Raw genomic sequence first — 25055 nt, forward strand, 5'->3', positions numbered from 1 at the left:
ATGTCATGTCATGAATCCATGGAGCAGTGGGATAAATCATGCTGCATGAGAAACATGTGTTTAGTTAAAATTTGTACAGAAGGAGAATTTAATCTTGTGTCAGGAAGTAATGGCACCTCAATTTGGGATGGCTGCCTCTAGCAAAGTTTTACTTGGCTGAAAATAGCATACTAGCTGAAATCTCTGGGAGTAGATACTTTTTATGAGTTAGCAAAATGTTTAAAAGAAAAATCTATATATCTTATGAAAATTGTCTCATCTGGCAAAAACATTTTTAAAATGTTACCATTGTTAACATTCTTAACAAAAATTTAAGGTACACAATATGTTGATTTGTACATTTATATATTGTACTATGAATTGCCCATGTAGAATTAGCTAGCCCTTCTGTTATGCCACATAATTACCATTTTTTTGTGTGTGGTGGGAATAGTTAAGATATACTCTCTTAGTAACTTTTTTGTTTATAAAAAGATTGTTGTCTATAATCAATATACTATGCATTAGATCTCCAGATCTTATGTCTACTAGTTTCAAGTTTGTACCCTTAAACTTCCCTTCTATTTCTCCCACTCCCAACCCTCGCCCTTAGTAACTAACATTTTACTCTCTGTTTTTACAAGTTTGACTTTTTCTTTGATTCCACATATAAATGATATACAGTAATTGTCTTTGTATATTGCTTAGCATAATGTCCTCAAGTTCATCTAATGAAAGCTGATGTGTTGCAAATGGCAGAATTTCCTTCTTTCTCATGGCTGAGAAGTGGAATTGCTGGACCATATGGTAGTTCTATTTTAAATTTTTTGAAAATCCTTTACAGTGTTTTCCATAGTGGCCAAATCGATTTACATTACTATCAGCAGTGCACAAGGGTTCTCTTTCTCTACAGCTTCACCAAACCATGTTATCTATTGTCTTCTTGATGATGGCCATTCTAACAGGTGTGATGTGGTCTCATTTTGATTTGCATTTTCCTGGTGGTTAGTGACTTTGAGCACCTTTTTAATAACTTGCTGGCCACTTGTATATCTTCTTTGGAAAAATGTCTATATAGTTCCCACAAAAACATAAGGTTAAAGATAGATAAATTAGATGAAGGAAACATCCAAGGCATGCTAGGCACAAAATAAAATTCCTCATTAATTCATTGTAAAAAGACATAATTTTTTAATGTGGTTAATAGCAATACAGTGGAAATGGAGAGTGGACCAAAAGCTTTGAAAAGACTAAACTTTATTAATTAAGCTGTTTAATTCATTAATTAAGATATTTGAAGCATTGGTATAGCACACACTTTGTCTTTGGACATTAATTCCTGGGAATCTAGGTGGTAAAGCTTTTCGGATGCAAATGTCACCTGAAAAAATGGCCATGATTTGTTTAAATTTTGCCTTCTGTGGTTGCAATAGAAATGGTTTTTATAAGCATCCTTCAAGTGGGGAAAAATATCTTTACATATTAATATTAGTTAGAAGACTGAGCAATTAGATCATAACTCTCTTTAGTTGTCTTCTTTCTACTTCTATTAAACATCTTCAGCAGTTAAAAGATGGTTCTTTGCCCTGGATGATATAATCAATATACTATACATTAGATCTCCAGATCTTATGTCTACTAGTTTCAAGTTTGTACCCTTAAACTTCCCTTCTATTTCTCCCACTCCCAACCCACTTTCAATCCCAGTGGATTGAGTGGCAGCTTGAAAACCAAAGGGTCAGTGGTTTGATTCCCAGTCAGGGAACATGCCTGGGTTGTGGGCCAGGTCCCCGGTAGGAAGCACACGAGAAGCAAGCACACATTGATGTTTCTCTCCCTTTCTTTTTCCCTCTCTCTAAAAATAAATAAATAAAATCTTTTAAAAATTAAAAAAGAGAATTTTTTTAAAAAGATGTTTCTTTGAGAAATATCTTCCTCTTTGTTTTGCAATTTACCTGTCATGCTAGGTAGATTTGGATTATATTAGCCATTCACTAAGTTAGTTAAAAGGTTCTTTAGAAAACTTATTTTTATATTCTAAATACATCAAAACCAACTATTCATTCCTGAAGAATGAGATATATTTGTCAGTCTACTTTCAGGATAGGGCAAGGTGTATGTACTTTGGGGGATTAGGTAATATAGATAAAATAAACCTGACCTCTGTATTCAAAATGCTCATGTATTAGGAAAGAAAAGATGAAACTTCTCATCTACATGAAGGGAGACAAACATCTAGAATTTATAATACAATATATACAATAAATAGTGCTTTTGTAGTAGTAAATAGAGTTTTATGTCATTAAATTTGTAGGGTTTTCCTTTATGGCCAAGTTGAATTTTGATGCTAGTTTTGAGGAAAGAATCTTATTTTTGGTAAAGAAAAATTTCAGTTATTGAAAGTTTAAAACATATACAAAAGTAGAGAGAATCAACTAATCAATCCTCACATACTTATTTCTCTGCTTCAAAAATTTTCAGTATACAGTGGTACCCTGGTACTCATTGTTAATTTGTTCCAGAACTCATGATGAGTGCTGAAACCAACAAGTACTGAACGATGAAGCATTTTCTTTTGCAGGGCATCACGACTCACACGAGTTCTACCAAGTATGATGAGTCCTGAGCAAGTGCTGAATGATGAAACATTTTTTCTCATCAAAATGTGATGAGTATAGGGTTTGATGAGCTCTGGAACTGACCAGTACCGAAGTATGACTATATGCATAATCTTGTTCCCATTACGGTCCTTCACACTATGCCCCATATAACCCCTGCTGGATTAAAGCTAATCCAAAATTCTATATCATTTTATTCATAAATGCTTTTGAGACTTCTATTTTAAGAATTATTAAAGTGTTTGGGATATAATTTTAAGTTTGGAAACATTGCACCTAAAAACACTGGAACGAAGGAGACAAAATTTGATGCTCTGAACTGAAATTTTTTTTATAAATCTTCACTGTAACCTCTTATTTTCACTAATGAGAAGACAAGCCCAGGAAGGTAAATGTGGTTGAAGTCTCAGCTCTGAATTGAGGTGAGCTTGCTGTGTGCATGGGAAGTTGAGCAGGGCAGCAGCAGTACTAGTCCTTTGTCCATTGTGTTTCACTGGTGTTGCTGGAAAGGCCTAATGTGTAACAAAATATCAGCCACAGAATATTCTCTTTTTAAACCTTTTAGATGCCAATTCTTTAAGAAACAAAGATACCTCAGCAAAATAATATGAAATCTGTTATCATGCTGAAATCTTCCTTAAAGGGAGGGGAGGTCACAGTAGATTTTGTTTATTCTGAAAAAAATAAAATACATGAAACATAAAGAAAAAATTTAAAATTATCTTTTCTTATTGTCCTCCAAAAAGCATTTTAAATATTCATACATATTTACATACATATATATATATATATATATATATAAATATACACATATATAGGTTACATTTGGTATAACATTTTTTAATTAATAAAAGATTGTAAGCACTATAAGCATTTTTCATAACATTAAATACTATGGGCATTTTTTTTCAAAAAAAGTTATTTATAACTTACAATGGACACTCATTTATAATTTTATATTATTTATTTAAAATAACTTCTATAAATGAAATTACCAGGTAATGGATTATAGTGATTGTTCTTGTTCTGACCTTAACGTTTGTTTCTTTGTAATATAAAAACAATAGCACTCAATATCCAGAGTGAAGTCTAGGTTTTTTGGGTCATGCTATTGTAGTAAGTTAAAATGTGAAGGTAACATAAGTTTTCATTTATTGTGGAATGAGAATTTGAATGGAACTTTGGTCTGGCAAAAGGAATGTAGAAGTTCACATGAAGTGTGCAGTAATAAGTGATTTCATTTCATGTAATGCTAACCACTTGAAAGTACTTTTTAGTGTTGAACAAAATACCTATTCCTTTTAAATTCTTTTGACCCATGAAAAGTCAGTAACCTCTTTTATAAATTAAACCTTGTCAATTTTTCTTAGTATATTCTCTTTCTTTCTTAGTATATTTTTCCTTTATATAACTATACTATAAGGTGGATTAGTGTTTCTTTTTAGTATATTCTCTTATTTCAAATATATTTTATGGTTTCTACCTATGTAAGTTTAAATTATTTACCTTTGTGAATATTTACTTTATTTTTATTTATTTAGTTTTAAATGCTTGACTTTAAATGATTTTTTTTAATCTAACATTTCTTTAAATGAAATCTTTTTTTTTAAGATTTTATTTATTTATTTTTAGGGAGGGAAGGGAGTGGGGGGAGAGAGAGAGAGAGAGAAAGAGAGAGAGAGAGAGAGAGAGAGAGAAACATCAATGTGCGGTTGCTGGGGGTTATGGCCTGCAACCCAGAAATGTACCCTGGCTGAGAACCAAACCTGGGACACTTTGGTTCCCAGCCCGCACTCAATCCACTGAGCTACGCCAGCCAGGGCGACTTTAAATGATTTTTAATTTTTCAATTACTATTTACATACAATGTTATAATAAATTCAGGTGTACAACCTAGTGATCAGACATTAAATAACTTACTAAGTGATCATCGCAACAAATCTCACATCCATCTGACACCACACATATTTATTACAATATTATTGACTATATTCCCTATGCTGTGCCTTAATATCCCCTTGACTATTCTGTAATTATTAATTTGTACATCTTAATCACTTTACCTTTTTCACCCATCCCCCAAACCATCTCTCCCACCTGGCATCTATTAAAATGTTCTCTGTAGCTATGGGTCTGTTTCTGTTCTACTTGTTCATTTATTTTGTTTTTAAGATTCAGTTGTTGAAAGATATGTATTTATTACCATTTTATTATGCATATTTTATCTTCTCTTTTCTTTTTCTTCTTGAAGAAGACCCTTTAACATGTTGTGTAATACTGGTTTAGTAGTGATGAGCTCCATTAGCTTTTTCTTCCCTGGGAAGCTCTTTATATGTCCTTGATTCTAAATGATAGCTTTGCTGGATAGAGTAATCTTGGTTATAGGTCCTTGCTTTTCATTACTTTGAATACTTCTTGCCAACCTCTTCTGTGCCACCAAGTTTCTGTAGAGAAATCAGCTGATAGTCTTATGGGAGTTCCTTTTTAGGTAACTAGCTGCTTTTCTCTTGCTGCTTTTGAGATACACTCTTTTTTGCCCTAGCCAGGTGGCCCAGTTGGTTGGAGTGTAGTACCATACACTGAAAGGTTGCTGGTTCAATTCCCAGTCAGTGTGAATACTTAGGTTGTGGGTTCAATCCGCCATCCAGGAGCTTACAAGAGGCAACCAATCAATACTTCTCTCTCATATTGATTTTTTTCATCTCTCGCCCTCTTTTTTCTCTAAAATCAATTTTTAAAAATTATTTCTTTGTCTTTAAACTAAACTATGATGTGTCTTGCTGTGGGCTTCTTTGTGTTCATCCTGTTTGGGACTTTCTGACCTTCCTAGACTTGTATGTCTATTTCCATCAGCAGGTTAGGAAAGTTTTCCATCATTATTTTTTTCACATAGGTTTTCAACTTCTTGCTCTGTCTTCTCCTTCTGACATTTCCATGATGCATAGGTTGATGTGCTTGAAGTTGTCCCAGAGGCTCCTTATAATATCCTCATTTTTTAGATTTTTTTCTTTTTGCTATTCTGACTAGGTGTTTTTGCTTCCTTATCTTCCAAATCTCTGATCTGATCCTCTGCTCTGATTTGATGCATCATTTCCACTGTTGATTCTTGATAATATATTATTCATATCAGTTAATGTATTCATTTCTGGTTTATGTTTTCTAGTTCTATTTTTATGTTTTCTATCTTCTTGCTGGAGTTCTCACTAAGTTCATCTACTCTTTCCCTAAGTTCTTTGAGCATCCTTATAACCAATGTTTTTAACTCTGCATCTAATAGATTGCTTGTCTCCATTTCGTTTATTTCTTTTTCTGGAGTTTTGTTCTGTTCTTTCATCTTGGACATGCTTCCTTGCCTACTCATTTTGGCAGCCTCCTCATGTTTGTGTATGCGTATTAAAGTAGAGCTGCTGTGTGTGGTGGGCTTGGTAGAGTGACTTTATAAAGTAGTTGTCCTACAGGATCTAGTGGCACAGCTTCCTGTTCAACCTATCTGGGCACTCGAGGTGCACCTGACTACCCACCTCCTCCTATCCCTGTGTGGGCTGTGTACACCTTGCTGTTTAGTTGAACCTTGATTGCTGTTGACATGTCAATGGAGGAAGGAATTTACCCCCAGCCCAATCAGCTGCAATTCCTGACTGTGACCACCAAGAAGGATTGGCTGTACACGGTTCCCTCCACAGGGCAGGGGTTTACATCAGCAGGGTCTGGAGGCCCCACTGAGTCTGCTGTTTGAGAACATCACTTGAGGAGATATTTCGCTTGTGGTCTGAAGCTGTCCTGGGAGGTGCAGGTCAAGGTCAGCCACCACCTATGTTCTGCTCAGGGCCACCTGTCATGAGCTATAAAGTAATCTGAAGATGGTGGCTATTTGTATTGGGCTTGGAGGTGCCTGGTTCAGGCAAAGCTGTGAACTAAAGCTAGCTGCCTCTGGGGCTTGGCCTGGGGCCACTTAACAAGAATTTCAGGGTATGCTGAGTTCAGATGCTGCTTGTTTGAGAGATTTTAGAAAGTCTGACCAATCAGCCAAAATCGGCCATTCATAGAAAGCTTCTGGAATAAAGTAGTTCTGAAAGTTTGGTGGGGCAGAGTCTAAGGTAATTACCAGCTGAGAGTGGAGCAGTGTGAGCCAGTGTGATAGAGATTCATATCTGGTGCCTGCCTGCTGACTTTGTTGGGGGAGGGCTCAGAAAAGGAACAATGGCCTCTATCAGCACTTTCGTCTTAGAGAAAGCTGCCCCTCCAGCTCACCCTGATGCCAGACACTTCAGTTCCTCCCCATATGTCCCTGGTTTCTTTCAAGCTGCTGCCCCAGTGCTGGAGCACAGAGGGGGTAAGTTTGAGTAAGTCCATGTGTGGTCCCTTTTGGAGGAACTGCAAAGTACTCCAGAAGCCCTCCCCCTCCATCAGCCACAATCCCCATTGACTTTTACAGCCAGAAGTTATTGGGACTTTTCTTCCTGGCACTCAGGACCTGGCTGAGGCTGGAACCCCTGTTCCCCAGCTGACATATCCTTCCAAATTGTATCCACTACATGTGGGTGTGGGACCAGCCCATTCTAGGTTTCTGCCCCTCCTATAAGTTTCCATGTGGCCTTTTTAATCCATAGTTATAGGCCATCCATTAAGCTAGATTCTAGGCAGTTCTAAATGATGATTGTTCTATAGTTTAGTTGTAACTCTGATGTGGTTGTGGGAGGATGCTAGTACCATGTATACCTATGCTACCATCTTGAGTGAAAGCCATGAATATTTCTTTTAAAATGTGGCTTTCTAAGTAGAAGCCTGTCTTCTCATTTAAACTGAACAGTTAGAATAATGGTATATCTTTAATATGGACCCCTTATATCTGTTAATATGGTTTTACTTGGAATACACACTTTAGGCATCTTTATTGCACTCTTGTTATATACTAAGATCATTAGAATATTATATTCATAATATCTTTTAACAAAAACATGTAACTGATTTTTGAACCAAATTTACATATTTACCTTGATATAACTTAGTTTCTTTATCTTCTTGGTATCAGTAAAACATTCTAGCATGTTGAGATAGCCTTGGTTATTTCATCTTATTTTCTTTTTGTTGGCTATCCTTACTATCTTTGTATTTCTGGTGTTCTATATAAGTGCCTACTATATCATATATCAAGAAACTGACAGACTCATGAATAAGATGAGACTATTCATGTTAGTATTTTAGAAATAGACTTTTACATTATATGATACCTATAGAGAAAATACTTTAACTTCTTAACTTTTTCTAGATAATTTTATATTTAAAGTGAGGCTAAATAATAATAATTTTTATGACACTGCAGTATCAAATATTAAGGGATATTAATTTCTAATTTCTGCTTTACATTTTAGTATAAATTAGCTTTCTTAAATACTGTCTTGAAAATCACACAAAAGTTTATACAATTTGTCTTTTATGATCAGACTCTCTAATAGTAATTTATGCCTTTAGTTGACCTCAACTTTGATCAACTGATGAATTACAAAATGGACTAATTTTTGTTTATTACTGTGTGTAATTTATATTCTTTCTTCAGAGCTTTAGGAGATCAGCAGCACAAAGGTAGCTTAGCTTTATTTTATTTTATTTTGACTGAGTCAAGTTGAGTGGTGCTTAATTAATGTGTTCTGTCACATTCATTAAGAACATTTTGAGCCTTCTGAATAAATTTTAAGTACTATAGATTTTATTTAGGGAGCCCGGAAGGATTCAGATGATTAATTCTGAATTCACATCAGATATTCTCCCAACTTAGAATATTTTAAACCTCTAGTCAACAAAAGCAACTGCTTCTGTGGTTCTCAAATGGATAAATTTATGATCTGAGACTAATGGAATTTGGTTTATTTACAAAAGATCAGGGCATTAGATGGAATTCATATTTAATTGATAACAGTGCTAACTATAATACATTGTTCTATATTATAGATTACACACTATTAAACCATAAATTTTGTAACATGAGGGCACCCTGATGATGTGTTATGCTTGAGCAAATGTGTTATGTTTGTGAAAAGTTAGAGCCAAAAGATGAGGCTTTAGAGACCATTCACACATTTGCTGATTAAATCAAACAGGCTAAACACACACACACATACACACATACATGAATATGTCTGTATTTGAACCCCCCCAAAACTAAAGCCAAGTAGCCATCATGTCTTGACCCCATTCCAGGGTTTGTTTGTCCATTGTACATTGTTCACTAGCCTTCCTGCCTCAGTCTCTCCCTGATACATACAGCTCACCCTGTTTCAGACTGATCTTTATAATACTCAGGTCACACATCACACCATAATATAGAATCTCGACTTGTTCCCAGTTGCCTGCACAAAGGTGTGCCCACTTTTGTCCACATGCCCAATACTTTTTGTGATCTGTTATGTTCAGATACATATCACTTTGTGTAGTTCTTTCATAATGCCTGCTACTTCAAGCCTTTGTACGTTCTGGACATGCTATTCCCTCTAGCTGAAATACCCTTCCCTTCTACTTTCTGAAAAAATATGATTCATTTTTCTACATCCAGCACTGTGGTTCCCTCTAAGAGCCTTTCCTGCCCACCTTCCACAGTTACCACACTCCTTCCTCTTTGCTACATCTGAACTTTGTCATATTTCTTTGTTTCTTATGCATGTGTTTGCATGTTTGAAATTCAAATATCTGTGCCTGTTGTCCTAGATAGTGTGTGTGTCCAGAGTGAGGCTGTCATTATTTATCTTTCAAACTTTTAATCTCTGCCATTAATATTACAGAGAAGTGAACCTAACAGAGTACCCAGAAAATAATAGGAAATCATAGTTTCTTGAATTGAGTAAAAAGGATCCTTTTAGATGAGTAAGATATTTATAAGACATTAAGTAGATGATTAGCATCCTAAAGAGTATCCCAGTTACTCGCTGGGATAGACTCGTGAATGTGCCATGGAGGTTCCATCAATAGAGGTTGCACTGTTGTCTGGGCTCCGAAGAAATTTCAAGTATGTTTGCCAGGTCCCTGATTGTGCTTGGCTAGAAATGGCAGTCAGGGTACTCAGGCATTCACATAAAACATTTGAGTTTTTTAAAATTAAATTGTGTCATACAATTTTGTTGGAAAAATATTTGTGAACTTTTCCAGGTCAGCTACCTTTGACATTCCATCCAGGCTGTCATGCAATTTAAACGTCCTCTGCCTGGGAGTGGAACTTAGTTCTTTGTTACTGCCATTAGTTCTTTGTCCCCTGTGAGCTATCACCAGGTTACTTAACCTCTGAGTCCTGGTCTGTGCATCTATTTAACAGGGGACAATACCTTATAGGACTAGTGTGAAGACTGAGTAATGTTGACACAGCAATGAATGTTAAGTTTTTAGGACAGTGCTTAGCACTGAATAAAATCTTGTGTCCTGCTGAATCTTGTGTCCTGTGTTTAGATGAACACATAACACCCATCTAGCTTAAGTTCCAAGGTTTCGGAGTTAGACATTTCATCATTTATTATATGATTTGGGAATATTATTTGGCCTCTGTCTATTTTTCTCATCTTAATATCCACAACATAATTTGACTTACTTCATGGGTAAGAAATGAATATGAAACATTCAACACAGATCTTAACATATACTAGAAGCTTAATAAATGGTAATTATTATTATAATGAAAGAAAAATGCTTACAATTATAAGATAGAAATATCTGCAACAGCAGAGAGGAAGTAACTTTTAAAAATAAAGGTGAGTTCTTAGAATGCAGAGTTTTGGGGCATTGTATTTTATTTAAATTTTAAAAAGTGTTTATTATAGCAAGAAATAACTATCTACTTGCTGGATTTGTTGCCGTCATTGCTAATGCTGTCTCAAGATCCTAGGTTCTTCCTGAGTTTGCCTATTGTTTCAATACACAGGATTAAATGTAGGAAGAGTCTTGGCTACCTCTTAACCACTTGAAATAAGGAAATTTATCTCATCACCTAAGTCTGTAATATATTTTTACCTGGAAATATCAGTTATGAATTAATATGCAGTTGTTGGGGCAATTTAGATAATCCAGTGCAGCGTAGCACAGGAAATGCTCTCAGTATTTCATCTCCTTAAGGAGGCTAAAGGCTAAACGGTGTGCAGAGAAGACAGTAAGTTGGGAACTTCACTCTATAAGCATCCCTTACAAATAAGGAGTGGCTGTTCAGTACCTCCTGTCTGATGGAGGCTGTCTTGTGACACACCACTGCTGTGTGGGCCCTACCCCCACACACTCACCTGCTCTAAGCACTTCAGAAAACATTTGCATTTGTAAAAATTCTGTCTGTGGTTCCAAATCCTTTCATTGCTCTTTCCAGTAGGGTGGTGTTTTTTTTTTGTTTTTTTTTTTTTTTTACCCCAGGACTATTTCAGAGAATTTTTCTCTCTCCTCAAACAGCTATTTTTACATCTCATTTGAAGATGTGTTTTAATTCCACTTTTCTTTCTTGCTTTTTATTGCGGTAGTTCTGTCTAAAATCCTGTAAGCCTGGCAGGCAGCTTTATGACAAATCTGTGGACACAGGCTGCAGATTCCAGCATGCATCCATGTTGAAGTGTTGATGATAAGTGAGAGATTGCCAGGCATTTCAGAAGTTTATTGTGCTAATTGAATTTTCCTCAGTAGCTCTGTTTCACTTGACCAGAACCTTGCTATGAGGAGATGAGCACAAATCAACTCCCTGGAGTTGTAGCAGTTCAGTGCTTCCCTGATCTCCCCTCTACTCCCTGCTCTGTTTTAATGTCCTTGAACTCCATGTGACAAAGGATTCTGTCAGCCTGATATTGCAGCTGAGCTGCCACTAATGCTTTTTCCCCCCATAGAAGAAATCAGACCTTCCCAGAGCAGCAAGACTCTGCTGTCAGAAGATGAATGGAAAGTGTTAGTGCTGACGGGAGACACAGGGACTCAAGCCAACGTCACACTCTGGGTGTATGGAGATGAAGGAGTCACTGGACCAATAAGTCTTAGCAAGGACAGCCCAGAGCAGCTCTTCCTTCCAAGACAGGAGGATGAATTTCAGGTAAACAATATCAACAGTAATATACTGTTTTGAACATTTCAAAGGTATTTCTATAATACACAAGGGTGTGAGTGTGTGTGTGTCCTGTATAAGATAAATCTATAAGTCCATTAGAATTCCCAAAAACTATCCTAATGCCTATTGTAATCATTAAAGAAAACATTTTTTCTAACATATCTTATACAAAGAAAGCTGTAGAAGGAAATTGCTTTTTTTAAGACATTTTTTAGACTGTTGGTTTGAAACTGCCCTCATACACCATCAACTTCAACTCAAATATAACCAGGTTTAGACATTCTTCTGATAAAGAAAACACTTCTTTGTATACTTGCATATACTTTTAAATGTCAGTCAGCTGAACTGTATGGTGTGAACTCATTTTCTTGGCATCTTCAGAGGCTATATTTTGAGGCTCTGTCCATGCCCATTTGATTATCTCCTTTATTTAGCATCAGAAAACACTGGGCTGCATTGTTTTGAGGATTGCTGTTTGCCTCCTAGTTCCTCAGGGTTTTGGACAGATTTTAATTAGGACAATTGCATTCCACTTCACTAATTCACCCCACCCCAACAGGGTGAGAGCTGTTAAACATCAGTTGTGCTCCCAGGAGAATATGCCTTCTGATCATAAGACTGGATAGAATGATTGAGGCCAACTCAAGTCACCTGGAAGGCAAAGCTGTTTGAGGCTGCAGGACCTACCAATCTCTAACACCCACATGGTTCCTACATCTTCAGAACAGATCCTGACATTCTACTTTTGAGATCATTTAATTTTTAGTACAAAAAGCTGCCATGTAGTAATGAAGGAACACTTTTGCTCAGTGCACATATGCATTTCAAAAGATGATTTAAAGATTGTTTAGAATTCACTATACATATGTTATGGTTAGAACATGAGGCCACCCTGCAGAGGTTTATGATGATCCATACTGTATCTTATGATATATGTATTTATGTGGTAGTAAATCCTGTTAAAGTTTTTCTGGAATAATTTACCTAGAGTCCAGTCTTGGAAAGGATGGTATAGATTCTCAGTGTTGATTTCACATTGGAATCAGCTGGGGATCTTTAAAAACTACTGTTGCTCGGTTCCACATCCAGAGAGTCTGGTTTATTTTGTCAATGGTGCAGCCTGGGCACTGAGGTTTTTAGAATCTCCCCAAGAGCAGTCAAGGTTGAGAATCGCAGTTATAGCACTAGACTGCAGATCAGGTAAGCTGGATTGGGGTCCTAGCTTTCCAATATATTCACTATGTGACCTTGGATATATCACTTATTTTCCACAGGCCACATTTTTTTTTTTCCATACAGGATAGAGGCAGTAATATGTGTCTCTTTTTTCTAAATTTCAGAGTAGTCTGATGACAAAAAGAAATATATATATATTTCTTTATTATATATATATATTTAAAAATATATATGCATATTTAAAAATCCTATTGACTTACAGGAAATTAGTAAATGTTTAAGAACAAAGGTCTTAAGTCATGGAGACCAGGTTCAAAGCCAGATTGACTGACCACTCATTAGTTCTGTGACCTTGAAGAGTTTGCTTATCTTCACTAATCTTTAATTTCCTTTTTAGTAAAAATGGCGTGTAAAATACTTACTAAAAAGGCTTGTTGTGAGGTTAAAAGAATGCCTGGGGATGTATGTGATATACACTGTATCTAGTAGATGGGAAATGCTTTATGAACATGACTATTATTGAAGACTCTAAATCCTCGTCAATGGAATCAGCACATGTTTTCCTCTAGCTTCTCCTATTTACTGTGGAGTGAGAGCAGGGACTTAAGCAACTCTAAGCTGCTACTTCAATGGTAGAGATCAAGGACGGGTATTTAAGCCTTTAGGAGCCTAGTGGACCCCAGCAGCATGGGCATCACCTGGGAGCTTATTAGACATGCAGAATCTTAGGCCCCACACTAGATCTACATTTTAAAAAGATCTCCATGTAATTCATATATACACTAATGTTTGAGCAGCACCAGTCTAGGGATTAAGGCACAGTACAACTGGGACCTCTTGATATTTGATAACACCAAATTAGGACTAGTCATCTCATTCCTATCTATTCTCTCTTCTGTGAGCATTGATTCCCTTGTTCTTTTTCACCATCATCATTTGCCACTTCTGAATTAGTCTTTCATTCTTTTTTCCAATCCTGAAGTGAGCACATGGCCATTTTTGAGGACAGTGGGATATTTCTGTTCAAATAAGCTTGGTTTTGAATTTTACTTGAGAGCCTCCCAGCTATGTAGCCATCTGTGTATTCTTAGACAAATTACTTAACCTTTTTTTCTCATTTTAAAATATATTTACTGATTATGCTATTATAGTTGTCCTATTTTTTTCCTCACCTTAATTCCACTCTACCCTGCACCCCACTTCCCACCAGTATTCCCCCACCTTAGTTCATGTCCATCAGTTGTACATGTAAGTTCTTTGGTTTCTCCATTTCCCATATTCTAAACCTCCCCCTATCTATTTTATACCCACTATTTATGCTTCTTATTCCCTGTATATTTCCCCCCAGTCTCCCATTTCCTCTCCTAGCTGATAACCCTCCATAAGATCTCCATTTCTCTGATTCTGTTCCTTCTATAGGTGTTTGTTTAGTTTGTTTTTGGTTTTTTTATGTTCAGTTATTGGTAGGTATGAGTTTGTTGTTATTTTACTGTTCATACTTTTTATCATCTTCATTTTCTTAAATAGGTCCTTTTAACAATTCATATAATAAGGGCTTGGTGATGGTAAACTCCCTTAACTTTATCTGGGAGGCACTTTATCTGCCCTTCCATTCTAAATGATAGCTTTGTTGGATAGAATAATCTTGGATGTAGGTTCTTGCCTTTACTGACTTTGAATACTTTCCAGCCCCTTCTTGCCTGCAAGGTTTCTTTTGAGAAATCAGCTGATAGTCTTATGAGAACTCCTTTGTAGGTAACTGTCTCCTTTTCACTTACTGCTTTTAAGATCCTTTCCTTCTCCTTAGTCATGGGTAATATAATTATGGTGTGCCTTTGTTTGTGCTTCCTTGGGTCCAAACTCTTTGGGACTCTCTGAGTTTCCTGGACTTCATGAAGGTCTATTTCCTTTGCCAGATTAGGGAAGTTCTCCTTCATTATTTTTTCAAATAAGTCTTCAATTTCCTGTTCTTTCTCTTCTCCTTCTGGCACCCCTATGATTCTGATGTTGGAATGTTTAAAGTTGTCCTGGAGGTTCCTAGATCTCTGTTCATTTTTTGAATTGTTTTTTCTTCATTCTTATCTGATTGAATGTTTATTTCTTTCTTCTGGTCCAGAGCATTGATTTGCGTGCAGTTTCCTTCCCAACACTGTTGGTTTCCTGTACATTTTCCTTTATTTCACTTTGCATAGCCTTCACTTTTTCCTTTATTTTGGGACCATACTCAACCATTTCTGTGAGCATCCTAATTACCCAGTTTTTTGAATTCTGTATCTGATTGGTTAGCTATCTCTTCATCACTTAGTTGTATTTTGGGGGGAGCTTTGATCTGTTCTTTTGTTTGGACCATACTTTTTTGTCTCAGCACACCTGTTACATAGTAAGGGATGGACCCTTAGGTATTTTCCAGGGCTGGACAATCCACATTGCTGTGTTGTGGTGGTGTAAGTGGGCAACGGGTCAGAGAGGTAACAATGCTGCTTGCACAGTTCTCTCCTGGCTTTCAGTCACTTCCCTCACTACCCACAAGCAAATTGGGCCCTTCTGGTGCTGATTCCCAGGTGGGTGGGTTTGTGTATATTCTAAAATCCTGTGAGTTTTTCCAACAAACTCTCTTGTAAGGCTGGGAGTTTCTCCCACTACCACAACTCCACAGGTTTTTCTAGTCAGAGGTTTTGAGGCTTTATTTCCCTGTGCTAAAATCCTGGGTTTCCAAGTCTGTCTTTTTCCCCAGTTCTTCCTCCCAGTTTATCTACATGCAAATATGGGACCGCCCAGTCTGCCAGCCACCACCTCGCTCAGCTTGGTTCTCCAGCTGCCACCTTGCCTCAAGTCCTCTCCTTCTAGGCTGCCCATCTCCACCCCTCTTACTGTTCTGGATGAATGTTTCTTCTTTAACTCCTTGGTTGTGAGACTTCCTTCCATACAGTTCAGTTTTCTGGCAGTTTTGGTTATTTTTTGTTTTTAAATTTGCAGTTGTCCTTCTTTTGGTTGTGCAAGGAAGCAAAGAGCATATACCTACACCTCTATCTTGGCCAGATGTCATTTTTTAGTTTTTTTCATTCTCTAAAGAAGACTCTTTAAAAAAACTTTACACTTCACAGGACTACTGTGAAGATTGGAAGAGAAAGTGCATGTCAGGCACTTGCCCCCTAGCTGGCACGGAGGTGAGCTCATTGCACAGTAGTTTCATTTTCCAGAGTAACAGGCAAACAAGCATGAAGTCAAATATACTTGGTAACCTGACTTCTTAGTTATTCTTTTATTTTTATTTTTTAATTCAGCATGTATAGAAAAAGAAAGTTTACACTTACATGCTGATAGATACTTGGGACAAATATAGTACATTTAGAAGTTGGTTTATCTTTCAGAGAGAAATGAGGCCCAAACAATGGGGTAACTTCTATGGGATAACAGCTATGTCTGCTGGAATAGCTAGTTTGAGTTCTGCCATTGATACCAGCTCTGGGTGTAAGAAAGTGGGGAGAAGTTGGCTCTGGGGGACTAAGAGCCCTTTGTTCCTGCCTCTCAGGCAGTGCTAGCATAATCCTTGCTGACCTGGTATCACAATAGCCACAGGCCTGGTCTTGCTCTATAGTCTGTGGGGAGAAAGTGGTAGTGGTGGCAGTGAGCAGTTAAGAGAATTTCTACGTATGGGAAGTGTTATAAAAGAGGAGTTCTGATGGCTTTACTCTTATTTAAGCTATTAAATAATAAGGTGTCATTTTACCTTTTTTCACCTATGGCTAGGACACCATAGAGTTCAGTGTCTTAGCCTTATCTTACTATACAGAAAATGTCAGCTTATAAATCTGTCTCCCTCACTAGATTATATCTCTAAATTAAGAACTATGCCTTTATTTTCATCTTTGCATGTCAGTGAACTTGCATAATGCTTATATTATTATATTAAACAAACAATTTTTTAGTTGAACTGAAAACCATATGCAGTAGACATTATGTCCATTCAGCAGGTAAAGAAATAGAGGACTGGAAATGTAAAACAACATGTTCTACTCAGGTTACAACAGCCAGGATATTAATTGAGCTTTAAGTGATTCCAAAGTCAATTTTTTCACAGTGCTGCCTAGGTTAACAAATACTCTTGGGTCATATCAAAAACTAGCCAAGTATACATACTGTGTGGGCAGATTTGCTTCTCTTCCTTGAACTTTCAACATTTCTGCCTTAGCCTATGAGTCAAATTAAAGGATTTTTAAAGTAAAAGGAATTTCTATACCCATTGGTACTTTTCCTTAAGCTTATAGAACTAACTGCATTTAGCTTTGATGAAAATTTTTTATTTTCTTCTTAAAATTAAAACTCATCTTTATGTCATTGAACTCAGCTCAAAAGACATTGGTTTCCAGTGAGAAATGCGTGGTTGCCAGAGAACTGAGCATATGTCTGTTCTTTATCCTATTCTTTCATCTGACTCCTGCATATTTTTAGTCATGTCTCATGATATTTTGGTCTTGTATTTCATGTCTGTGGAATCTACTGATAGCTTCTTGCAAGGGATTAACTCTGGAAGGGTCCCTAAGAACTTTTCAACTATTAGGAACAACAACAGCAAAAAATCATTTATAGGAAGAAAAATTTAATGTGCTTAATTTAAAACAGTCTGCTAATTCTTCTTTGCATTTCATTCAGGTTGAAATAAGAGACATTGGAGAGATATATAAAATAAGGATAGGACATGATGGAACCAGCAAACAGCCTGAGTGGAACTTGCAGAGGGTAATGTTTTATATTTTGGGCTTCATAGTTATTATAAAAAACACAAGCATGATCCTTAACCATTGAGAAAGATAACATATTCCTAATTTTTATAATTAATGTGAACAAAATTTTAAAATATTTTTTATTTTTCAATTACAGTTGACATACAATATTATATTAGTTTCAGGTGTACAACACAGTGATTAGACATTATGTGACATACTAAGTGATCACCTCAATAAATCTAGTACCCATTTGATACCACAAATATTTATTAGAATATTATTGATTATATTCCCTCTGCTGTACTTTACATCCCTGTGACTACTCTGTTACAATCAATTTCTACTTTTTATTCCCTTCACCTTTTTCACTCATTCCCCAATGCCCTCCCATCTGGCAACCACCACAATGTTCTCTGTATCTGTGAAAATGTTTCTGTTCTGCTTATTCACTTATTTTCATTTTTAGTTTTGTTGATTGATTTGTATTCATTGCCAATTTATTATTCATATAGTTATCTTTTTCACTCTTCATGAAGAAGGCCCTTTAACATTTTATGTAATACTGTACTAGTTGGTGGTGATGAACTTCTTTAGCTTTTTTTTTTTTTTGACTGAGAAGCTCTTTATTGGTCCTTCAATTCTAAATGATAGCTTTGCTGGGTAAAGTAATCTAGGTTGTGGTTCCTTGCTGTTCATCACTTTGAATACTTCTTGCCAACTTCTTCTGATCTGCCAATTTTCTGTTAAGTAATCAGCTGACAGTCTTATGGGAGCTTCCTTCCAGGTAACTAACTGCTTTTCTCTTTTTGTTTTTAAGATTCTCTGTCTTTCACCTTTGGCATTTTGAATATGATGTGTACTGGTATGGGCCGTTTTGGGTCCGCCTTGTTTGGGACTGTGTACTTCCCTGACTTCTACGTCTATTACCTTCACCAGGTGGGAAAGTTTTCCACCATTATTTTTCACATAGGTTTTCATTCCTTGCTCTCTCTTATCCTCCTGGCATTTCCATGAGGCCTAGGTTGACATACTTGAAGTTGTCCAAGAGGCTCCTTAGATATCCTCATTTTTTGGATTTTTTTCTTTTTGCTGTTCTGATTGGGTATTATTTGCTTTCTTATCTTCCAAATCTCTGATTTGATCTTCTGCTCCAATTTGATGCATCAACTCCACTGTTGATTCTTTATGTCAGTTAATCTATTCTTCATTTCCATTTTTATGTTTTGTGTTCTATGTTGTTTTTATGTTTCCTAGTTCTGTTTTTCTGTTTTCTATCTCTTTGTTGAAGTTATCACTAAGTTCATCCACTCTTCCCATAAGTTTATTGAGCATCTTTATAACCAGTGTTTTGAGCTCTGCATTTACTAGATTGCTTGTCTCCATTTTGTTTATTTCTTTTTCTGGAGTTTTGTTCTATTCTTTCATCTGGGACATGCTTCTTTGCCTCCTCATTTTGACAGCTTCCCTGTATTTGTTTCTATGTGTTAGGTAAAGCTTCTATGTGTCCCAGGCCAGAATAGTGGCCTTATGTAGTAGTTGTCCAGTTGGGTCCACAGGAACAGTCTCTCTGTTAACCTGAGCTGGCTGCTCCAGGGGTGTTTCTTGTTTGGGTTGTGTACACCCTTCTGTTGTAGCTGAGCCCTAGTTGCTGATGGCACATAGGTGGGTGAGATTGACCTTCAGGTTGACTGACTATAAGGACTAGCTGTGACTATAGTAGAATGCTGTTGTGAAGGGTTGATCACATAGAGTTGGATTTGTTTTAGTGAGGCTCTGGTGCCTACCAAGTTTACTCTTTGTATGTGTCATTCATGATGCTAATTATGTGATGCTCCTTTGTGGTTTGAAGCGTGCCATAAGACTTGTTGATTCTGGGGCCTCTTGGCAGGGACTGTGGTACAGACCCAGTTCAGCTATGCCTTTGAGTGGTTATGCTATGAACTGAGGCCAGTTGAATTAGTGCTGGGCTTGGGGCCACTTAGCAAGAGGCATAGTGAGACCAACCACTTCTTGTTTGGAATTTGTGGACCTTTGATAAATTTTAGGAAAGTCCACAGTGCATGCTGGCCACTTGTATGACTTAGCCTTGAAAATAGGTTAGGGCTAGGTGTGTGAAATGGCTAGAACAGGGTCTCAGAGAATCAACAGGGTGGGATGATAATGGTATTAGCCTGGCTAGTGGATTATTAGATGTGGCACCCACCTGTGCCTATAGTCTGGTTTGGGGGAGGGTTCAACAGTGAGACAATGTCTCCTGCTGGCACTTTATTCCTAGAGAGAGATGCCCTCTAATACTTGCCCTGAAACTGGACAGTTCATTTCCTCCCCAGTGTCCCTAGCACTTTTTGAGCTGCTGTCCCTTCTCAGAGCTTAATGCTAGTGTTTGTGACTAAGTCAGTCTGTTCTTGAGCCCTAAAAGGATACCTAGGTCTACAGAAGCCCCCCATCTCACCTGCATGAAATTCCTGATGAATTTCATAGACAGGTATTGTGAGGGATTCTCTTCCCAGCACTGGAGAGGAATTCTCTTTCTACATGGTGCTTTCAGCTGGGGATCCCAGTGTGGGGCTTGGATCCTCACTCTTCAGGGGGTTGCTCCGTAGATGAGATATTCCTGCCAGTTCTTAACTGCCACACATGGGAGTGTGACCAGCCCATTTGGCATCTCTATTCCTCCTACTAGTCTTGACATGGCTTCTTTATATCCTTAGTTGTAGGAGTTCTGTTCACCTAGTCTTCAGGTGGTTGTCAAGCGTAGTTATTCCATAATTTAGGTGTAATTTTGATATGGCCCTGGGAGGAAAGGGCAAATATAGCATTTACCTACTCTGACATCTTGACAGGAGGTCCTGTTGCTTTCTGTTTTATATCCACATATGAATGAGTAAAATCATATGGCTCTTGTTTTTTCCATCTGACTTATTTTGCTTAGCTTAATACTTTCATCTTCTATCTATGTTGTTGCAAATGGGAGTATTTCATCTTTACTTATGAGTGAGTAGTATTCCATTGCATGTATGTAACCACGTCTCCTTTCTCTAATGATCCATCAGAGAAATTTTAGGTTGTTTCTATGTCTTCGTTAGAGTGTATAATGTTTCAATGGACATAGAGGTACATGCATGTTTATGAAAAAAATGTTTTTGAGCTTTTCCTGTAGATACCCAGGGAGGAGAGTGATGGATTATGTGGTAGCTCTATTCTTAATTTTTTGAGAAATCTGCAGTCTGTTTTCCATAGTGACTCTACCAATTTACATTCCACAAGCAGTTCCTTTTCTCCATATTCTCTTTAGCAGTTGCTATTTCTTACCTTAGTGATAATAGACTTTATAACAGGTATGAGGTGGTATCTCATTGTAGTTTTATTTGTACTTCCCTTATAGCTAGTGGAGTTAAGCATTTTTCATATTATCTGTCATATGAACTATTTGTAAAATTTTAAATCTGAGATTGCTGCCAGTGGGCTTTTAAGCTAATGGGTTTGTCTTCGGGAAAGAAATAATCAACTCGGGGACAATATACAGAAGCCATCTTTGACTAACTTATATAACAGTTCCACATCTGGATGTGTGACTGATGTTTGTATGAATCCAATAATAGTTAAAATATATATAAGGGTTTATATGATTTAGAAAGTGACTAGCTTACGTGCTGATCCATTCTTTTGAGCTCTCCAGGGCTATGGAGAGTTCCTGGAGAGGTGATCAACATTTGATCCCAAGGAAATGTTTTAACCTAGAAAAGTGGTGAATTATGGGGTTATGATGATATAGCAAGAAAAAAATGAACTCATTATTGTTCTGGCCTTAGCCTGTGCAAGGATACAAAATTAGAATCAACCATGGTTTCTGCTTTCAGTTAGGGTGAAGAAAAAAATAAAATAGCAAACATAGCCCTAGCCAGATGACTCAGCTGGAATGTCATCTTACACCAAAAGGTTGTGAGTTCGACTACCAGTCAGGACACATTCAATCCCTGGTTGGGGTGCATGTGGGAGGCAACTGATCAATGTTTCTCTCTCCTTCTCAAATAATAGACATGTCCTTAGGTAAGGATTTTAAAAAAATTAATAAGTAGCAAATACAATAATTAGAGGGCAATTAAAGGCTGAGCTACATGTTCAGGCTCTAATTAAAGTAGGTTTCTAATAAGAAAGATACATGTGGCCCTGGCTGGTGTGGCTCAGTGGACTGAGCGTGGGCTGTGAACCAAAAGGTCACCAGTTCGACTCCCAGTCAGGGCACATGCCTGGGTTGCAGGCCAGGTCCCCAGTAGGGGCTACATGAGAGGCAACCACACATTGATTTTTCTCTTTCTCCCTCCCTTCCCCTCTTTCTAAAAATAAATAAATAAAATCTTTTTTAAAAAAGATACATGTGTACCCTAAAGCAACTGAGAAGGGCTTTTCCACAAGGACTTTAAAAAGTGGAGACATATGAGTACTGGCAGAGTAGGGAGAGATGGTGAGTGGATAGTTATTTGAAGATAACGTATTTCTGTTATCAGTGCTGCACATAGATTATTGTGAAATACTGTATAATTTTATTTACTTACTTACTTACTTACTTACTTATTTATTTATAAAATGCTTTGTTCCCTAATGAGAGGGAAAATATGTACTTGCAAAGCTGAAGTAGGTTACTTGTTTTTTAATGGTTTTTATTTTTTATTCATTGATATGAGACAGGGAGAGAGCGAGAGGGAATGACTTGTTCCACTTATTTGTGCACTCATTGGTTAATTCTTGTATGTTCTCTGACTAGAGATCAAACCTACAACCTTCATGTATCAGGACAATGCTCTAACCAACTGAATTACAGAACCAGGGTTTAATTTTTCAGATACAAGTTATGTGACCTTGTTTAGGTAAAGTCAGTTGATAAATATGCTGACAAATCTTTTATGACCATTTCTTCTCTGGTATACATAAAAAATTCTGGGAATATGACTACCATCTTCTGTCTGATAATTAAACTTCAGTTATTTTTTCATTTCCTTATATTTTGCAGTTGTACTGCGAGTTTATCCCTATGCTAAATAAATTTCATCTCATCTATATTCACTGCCCAGGAGAATTATTCAATAGTCTTTATATCTTTTACATATTCCTCTTAATCAATATGTCCCTTTTCTTATAGGACTTTTTTTCCTCTTACTGGGACTAGCATGGTTCTAGTCAAATTAATTCTATATTTTGAGACAGGTCAGAACCAAGATAATTTTCCTTTTATTTCAGTGTTTCTGGGTGGGAGGAAGAGAGCAACAGTTCTCTCCTTTATGGATTTTGATGTTAAAATACATAATAGCACAGATACATACAGGCATACACAATTGTACTCATTGTCAGATTACTTCATCAAATACTGCTAGAGCATCCACTTTGTGGAAGAGTTTCTGCTAGAAGTTTGAGCTTGCCAACATGACTAAGATGTAGTTCTTGTCTTCAAAAAGTTCATTCCATAATTAACCCAACTATAAACTAGTGGTTTAATCTTCCTTCAAGTTTTAATTTTAATTGTCATATCTTAGTGAAAATGCCTCTCTCACTACATCTGCCTTTCAAAATAATTATTGAAGGAGGTAAATTGATTTTTTTCATTCTCTCAGATTCTGAACATAAAGGTTGGGTAACCTGATGGAGGTGTTATAACCTCAGTGTGTTAATTCAGACATTGTAAATACCATCCTATGTCTGTTGCAGTCATCTATTTTTAGGACATGTATTGAACTGCTTGGTTGAAATTTCTTAAAATAATTCAGGAATTTTAGGTTTCTAAGAAACCATGAGTAAGTTTTAATGGTAATGTATTCTTGTGAAACAGCTAATACTCACTGCTGTAAATCAGCAGGGGGAGCTCAGCAAACAAAGTTGTTTCTGTTGAAGCCAGTCCTAAAGCTGTTTCTATTAATTTAGGAAATTAAAGCAAGTGCTGAATATTTTATATGAAAAAGACACTGCTGTTCTATAACATTTTATTTACTTATTTATTTTAGGAGAAAAATGAGTGTATGTTTCAATGAAAAAATAATTTTGGAAACTCACCCTTTTTCTTTTTCCATATCTATCTCAACATAAGGTTTGGCTTTGGAGCTTCATATCAGTGCATTTTTTTTTCTCAGCTATACTGATTCTTTTATATCACATTCTGTAGCTCTGTGTCAGAGCCAAAGCAAAAGTCAGGGCTTTGGGTAGTTTTTGTCTGGAACAGTGATATTCAACCTTTCTCACCTCATGACACATAATCTAATTAGTAAAATTCTGCAGCACACCAAAATAATATTTTGTGCCCATCTGACAAAAAATAAGATATATTTTTAATTTATTTACACTGGGAGGGTATGGTTGTGTTTGATTTTTTATTTGTTTGTTTGACAATTTAAGGGGGGAAAGGTCATTGTCCCTGACTAAATAATCAAGGATTGCATATTTTAAAAACATTGAAGAACACCAGTGTGCTGTTGGTTACTGGTTGAAAATCACTGGTCCAGAAGTATGCTAGATGGTGCTCCAATATGAAAGTGAAAAGGAAATAACATTTTCAAAAGGAAAATGGTTGGTTCTGTAACAATCAAAGGATACCTTTTCTGGACTAAGAGAATCTGAAAGTCTGACATTATTAGAATGTATACCATGAGGATTTCCCCCAATCACTGATGCATTGTTTATAGCCAAATAGTTTCTTGTGATGAACAGTGAGAGTACTTATGGGATGTTCTTGTTTGGAGGAAGCCAGTTTCTAACAAGTAGTTGTTGAAATTGTTCCTGATGTCACAAGTTAAAATAGGTGAAAATATTTTTTTTCTTAACATTTAATTTTTCAGCAAGGAATAGCTGCCCAATTTCATGATGCCCTGGCAATTTGGGGCTGTTGGTCTAGTATTACACAGAGTTTGAAAGTATTGTTTTTCTTGATCATACTTTAGGTATCTTTTTGGAGGTCTGACTTGCTATTGCAAGCCACATTAATACACATTAACCAATTGTGCTAGCTAGCTTCCAAAATATTGACATAAGTTCTTAATCTGAGTCACTGAATTGATTCCAGGTAGCCAATAACATGGCCCAAAATGAGATGACTGTCACTGAATATAGTCATTGAATATTGAGAAAAGGAAAGACAGGAATCTAGTTTTGCAAATATGATTGTGTAAAACTCAATATTGTTTTTTAATCTTGGAATGTCTTATTTTCTTTGATATTTACTTTCATTATTTCAAATTGAGGCAAGTAACTTTAGGCTTAGAATCAGAAGATGTGAACAATGTTCCAAAAAGTCATTTAATCACTTTTCTTCTCAATTTCTTTGTTGTAAAATAGGGTTCAGCAATACTTGCCCTCTCTCGCAAGCTGTGAATATAAAGCAAAAAAAAAAAAAAATAGAACTTAATCAAAACTTTTGTAGCCCCAACCCAATCAGTTTCTCCCTCAATCTTCATTGTCTGAGTAGGTGGTACTTCCATTTACCTAGTTATCAAGTCAGAACTCTATAATTTCTTC

General features: G+C 36.6%; 1 protein-coding gene across 1 annotated transcript in view; it reads left to right on the forward strand.

Moving 5' to 3' along the window:
- RP1 (RP1 axonemal microtubule associated) overlaps positions 1-25055 on the forward strand; it is a 310652-nt gene that overhangs the window by 151375 nt on the left and 134222 nt on the right. Inside the window, 2 exon segments of the mRNA XM_036031115.1 lie at positions 11438-11637; positions 17482-17568. Of these exon segments, the coding sequence (XP_035887008.1) occupies positions 11438-11637; positions 17482-17568 (287 nt within the window).

This window comes from Phyllostomus discolor, chromosome 7, assembly GCF_004126475.2.
Source record: "Phyllostomus discolor isolate MPI-MPIP mPhyDis1 chromosome 7, mPhyDis1.pri.v3, whole genome shotgun sequence".
NCBI classification, from domain to species: Eukaryota; Metazoa; Chordata; class Mammalia; order Chiroptera; family Phyllostomidae; genus Phyllostomus; species Phyllostomus discolor.